We start from the raw sequence: 5,393 nt of genomic DNA on the forward strand, positions 1-5,393 counted from the left end.
AATGTTGGTAAAACATTAATATTCCCCAAAATTTTGTAAATATGCGCGGCACCCGCGGCTCTGCCCGCATGAAAATACCCCATGTAATCCTAGACATTAGGTCTTAAATTTTCATTATATATGTACTAAGGCAATTATTTTACGTTATTAGCATCACTTATCCGTGAGCGTGCAACGTAAAGTTAGTCATCCATGACTGAAACATGCTTTGACTTTAATAGCTTTCGTCCTATGCCATAGGAATTACCAAAAAAATAGTTCATGTTTTTTGCAAGATGTTAAATACTACAATTATAATTATAGCTGCATGTGTAGTCAGAAGACATTTGTAAATAAATATTATTATATCTTGTAAATATAAGATGTTACAGCTATATATAATATAGCTAGGTGTGGAGTGTGGGTGACATACCATAAGATTCCTATTACACTATCCGTTATTCAGCAAGTGATATTAAAACTGTCTGAGAATCTAACTAGACTACTCACTATTACAATAGTATGAAAAACCTCCTAGTAGGAGCTGATGACCTCGATTTTATCTTTAATTTATTCAATTTAAGTTTTAAGACTAAGACAGTCTTATTATTGAATAGTCTAATAACGGCTTAAGTTAGACGAATTGGGTATCGTCAATTCTGAACTGGCAACATTAATACCATACACTTCAACGACTGTCAGATTACGAGTCTTTCCAAAGTTTGTGTTTGATCATGGCGGTGGGTAAAAATAAAGGCCTATCGAAAGGCGGCAAGAAGGGTGTTAAGAAGAAGATGTAAGTTTGCAATATGGTCATAATATATTGGGTAAATCATTATACTTTCGATTTATCATTTATAGAATCCTTGTTTATTTGTGATCGCCACGATAAATGTAGATAAGACTGAGCGATCTCGTGTCTTAGATCTTTTTTAATGTTTGTATATTTGTGGATATTATACAAGTTCTGTGACAGGCAAACCCTTATTTGGAATCAGTGGTTAAAAGTATTGTGCTAGGAATTGCATTGCTACAAAATTCTTCGAGATATGAGACGAACAAATTAAGGTTAACTTCAAGTAATTTTTCAGTGTTGATCCCTTCACAAGAAAAGACTGGTATGATGTCAAGGCACCGTCCATGTTCACCAAGAGACAGGTGGGAACCACCCTCGTCAACCGTACCCAGGTGAGTTTGTTTATATGTTTGGTTAAAAAAATAACCTAAAACTTAGTGTATTTTATAACCTACCATAGTAAACAATTAAAGAATTGTTTCTTTTTGCAATTAGCAAATTATATTTCCTTACTCTAAAGAAAGTCCAAATATCAACCACTACTGTTATCCATCGTGATTCAATATCTCAGTTCGCTATCATTTTCACACGAACATTACTTTCTCTTTTATTTTTGAAAGATACATTAAGTTTTGGAAAAATATTACAAATTTTTGGGCTTTTGATTTACCCAATAGGGCCGTAAACACGTGAAAACGAAATTTTGTCTAGAATTTAGTTTACAGTAACTTGTATTAAAACTTTTGAGTGTATAAGAGTAAATAAAAAAAACTAAATGATGACACACCTAGCTCGCAATGAAACAGATCTGATGAAAACTTCTGTTCCCTTTTGATTTATCACTGACAATATACATGCAAACACTTTGTTTTTTCACATAGTAACTGTGAGTCTAAAAAGGTAATTTATCTTAGGGTACGAAAATCGCTTCGGAGGGGCTGAAAGGCAGAGTGTTTGAAGTATCGCTGGCTGATCTTCAAGCTGACACTGATGCTGAAAGGTATGCTTCTTTTTCCATCTAGCTTTAACCCTGGTTACATCCTCACTTCTATGGAGAAGTGTCTGGGTCACACCTATGATGATGAAAAAAGGTTTTTAGATGAATTCACTCTCATCTGACTTCTGCAACCTTTGTGCAAGGAAAAATGTGTTATGGGCAGGCTACTTAAACTGCATAAATTTATGTTATGAAAGTTGTATTTTGTATGTTTGACCTTTACCTAAAACAACTATTTAATTTCAACATAACTTTCCCAAAACTATCTCTATTTAGCTTTTTATTATGACTTGAAATGGGAGGAAGATAGTTTTCTGTACGATAAAAACTGTGTGGCGCGTGCCATTCTATGGGGGCAGGCATATAGCAATATTACACATAATTAAAAAAAAAATACCCTGCAGTCCAGCTATATGATGCACCATTTTGGTCTCCATATCGTTACAAACTGCAGATATTACTGCTGCCACATAATATTGTGCCTGCATACACTTGTGTAGGCCTTTTATGTCGTTGCTACAGTTTTGTGAGCACCATGTGCTTTTTGCCAGGGAAAAATGTGACTCCTCCATTTCTTGGATATGTCCATTAGCCCTAACAGTTAATAATAAATAAATAATTGTTTATTTATTTTTAGCTTTTAACAACTAGTGTTAGAACAATTTGATAACAGTCTTGTTCCATAGAAACTAAATCTTTTGGAGTAGATATAAATTGATGCTTTTGGTCACAATATGTTGACCACACTTTTACTGAAGTAATAATCACAAAAAAATAGTTTCATCCTACACAAACACCTACATTGTTGAACTATTAATTGTAGGTCTTTCCGCAAGTTCCGGCTTATCGCTGAGGACGTGCAGGGCCGCAATGTCCTGTGCAATTTCCATGGCATGGACCTCACCACTGACAAGCTCAGGTAATGTAACTTATTCTCTTGTCAATTTCCTAGTATCTATCCTAGTTTTGTTCCTGTTTCAAATGTTGGAAAGGGGTTGCTGGGAAGGGTATAAATATCTATCTATCTATAAATAAACACACATAACAATAATAAACATATATTTATAAATAAACACAGGTAACTTAACTATTTTATCTCAGACATTTCAAAGAATGATCCATCCATCATTATAATGATCCATGGTCACATTGTTACATGATTTGGAACATTATTATAATTATAAATAGTATAATATACATGAAAGTTTGAAATCAGTTATAGGTCTATATCTATTAATGCTACCATTGAAAAGCTCCGATCAGGTCACTAGTATTAGTATAGATAAGCCGTTTCTAATGCCAGGTCTGCAGTCCAGCTATATGTTGAGCCCACATGGTCTTCATATCGTTTCAAACTGCACATATTGACGCTGTCACATGATGTAGTGCCTCTGTGTGTGTACATATACGCCTTTCATGTCATTGCTACATTCATTATCTGAGCTTTCTGCTCGCTATATTAGCTAGTTATGCTGTTTTTTATGAGCTATGATTACATTAAGACTGCATCTTATTAGTCAAAAGTGATAAAGTAAATGTCACACATCACTGTGAACCTTTTTCGTTCTTAAAACCTGTCTGCTGTTGAATGGAGCAGATTTACTTACTGTAGGAATTTGTTTGTGGCCTACTAAAAAGACCTGCTTGTACAGATTTTGTGCTACATTACAATTATAATATTAAAAATTATTGCCTGTAGGTTTCATTCAAAACATAACTTTAATTTGATATAATCAGATTCAGAATAGCCGAAGAATAATAATTCGCAGTTACTGTTTAGTGGGTTATTCACTAATTATCGTTACTTGCCAACAGATGGATGGTAAAGAAATGGCAGACCCTAGTCGAGGCCAACATTGATGTTAAGACCACGGACGGGTACCTCCTTCGCGTGTTCTGCATCGGATTCACCAATAAGGACACGTTGAGCCAAAGGAAGACCTGCTATGCCCAGCACACTCAGGTAAATTGATTTATCTCTGCGTGTTCCCGCTCGCACCCTCAACAGAAGTGTTTCGGGGCCCGGGGTCCACTTTCCGACTTTTCCGGTTTTCGGCGTCCTCGGAGTTCAGTCCGTTAGGCTCACATCATACATACATAAAATCACGCCTCTTTCCCGGAGGGGTAGGCAGGGACTACCTCTTTCCACTTGCCACGATCTCTGCATACTTCCTTCGCTTCATCCACATTCTCTTTGCTCACATCATCTTTTGCAATATCATCTTTTCTTCGAAACTTAAATGATTGGGAAATAAACTACATTTATATTAGTAAGTTGTGATACAATTATGCCAGGCATAGTGATGTCATTATTTTTAAACTGTAACAGTAATAGAAATGTTTATGGTCAAATTAGTATTCAATTTTTTACGAAATACGACGCGACAAGGTCTTTAAAAAAAAGCTAGGAAAAGCATGTTGTTTTTTAAGTATTTTTAATTATTTATTAATTTAAATATTTTATTCAACCCACAGGTGCGAGCCATCAGGAAGAAGATGTGCGAGATCATCACCCGTGACGTGACCAACTCTGAGCTGCGCGAGGTGGTCAACAAGCTGATCCCGGACTCCATCGCTAAAGACATTGAGAAGGCCTGCCACGGCATCTACCCTCTCAGGGATGTTTGCATCAGAAAGGTGAGTTTGGTTAAATGAGTTTGATAATTTTCCTGCTGTACCGATTTGTATGTAAACCCCGTCTTGGGCAAGACTGACTTTGTTTTGGTATTTTTTTGCCACCTACTTGTAACAGCATATTTAGTCATATTCTGGAAATTCCCTTGTTAAGAAGTGCCCCTTTAATACATATGCACATTCTGCAATATGTAATTTTTTTCATTTGTCAGTCCATTTAAACTTGCTTATAACCTCCAAATAAAGAATTGTAGGTATATACTTTGTATCCCACTCCTATTTTTTTAAATGATGACACACCTAGCTCGCAATGACACATACATGATGAAAACTCATGTTCCCTTTTGATTTACCGCTGATGGTCCCCACACTTGACTTGACAACCTCTTTTCTAGATCATGTGCTGACAGTTTATGCCTATTTCCAGGTGAAAGTGCTGAAGAGGCCGAGGTTTGAGATCTCTAAACTGATGGAGTTGCACGGGGAGGGAGGCGGCGGTAAACGCGGGGAAGTCGGGGACAAGTCGGAGCGTCCCGAGGGGTATGAACCGCCCGTGCAAGAGAGCGTATAAGTTTAATAAAATGTAAAAGGAATTTCTGTGTTTTATTTTCTTTCATTTGTTTTTTATGTTATATATGTCACCGGAAAGAACATAATATGTTTATAAACTTTCTAGGAAATTTAACTTTCGTAAGATTCTAAACGAGAAATGAACAATCTATTTAATTGTACTATTTTACGTTCATATTCCCGTAAATTTATAATACACGTAAACATATATATATATATAAATATAATATTGATAATTTACCAAACTTGCGCGTGTAAGTAAAAATCAAACGACATACGCGCTCTGATTGGTTGAAACCGTCAGCTATTCCGTCTCTCTGATATTGATAGCAACCAATTAAGTCTCTACGGAGCATAAATGTTACGGGTGATAATTTTGTAGTTACTGAGTAAAAATAAAATTCAAACAATCTTTTA

At 35.8% G+C, this 5,393-nt stretch overlaps 1 protein-coding gene across 1 annotated transcript; it reads left to right on the top strand.

Moving 5' to 3' along the window:
• Positions 1 to 614: 614 nt before the first annotated feature.
• On the top strand, positions 615 to 4,999 carry LOC106139451 (small ribosomal subunit protein eS1). Its single transcript, XM_013340896.2, has 7 exons — positions 615 to 775; positions 1,071 to 1,167; positions 1,690 to 1,775; positions 2,596 to 2,691; positions 3,588 to 3,735; positions 4,248 to 4,409; positions 4,834 to 4,999. The coding sequence occupies exons 1-7, from the start codon at positions 714 to 716 to the stop codon at positions 4,975 to 4,977; spliced, it is 795 nt and encodes a 264-aa protein (XP_013196350.1). The 5' UTR covers positions 615 to 713; the 3' UTR covers positions 4,978 to 4,999.
• The last annotated feature ends 394 nt before the right edge of the window (positions 5,000 to 5,393 follow it).

Source organism: Amyelois transitella, chromosome 30, assembly GCF_032362555.1.
Source record: "Amyelois transitella isolate CPQ chromosome 30, ilAmyTran1.1, whole genome shotgun sequence".
Taxonomy (NCBI): Eukaryota; Metazoa; Arthropoda; class Insecta; order Lepidoptera; family Pyralidae; genus Amyelois; species Amyelois transitella.

Coding starts and splice junctions, on each gene's coding strand:
- LOC106139451 (XM_013340896.2), top strand. CDS start 714: ATGGCGGTGGGTAAAAATAAAGGCCTATCGAAAGGCGGCAAGAAGGGT. Junction 1,168..1,689: donor CCCTCGTCAACCGTACCCAG/GTGAGTTTGTTT, acceptor AATTTATCTTAG/GGTACGAAAATCGCTTCGGA. Junction 2,692..3,587: donor CTCACCACTGACAAGCTCAG/GTAATGTAACTT, acceptor ACTTGCCAACAG/ATGGATGGTAAAGAAATGGC.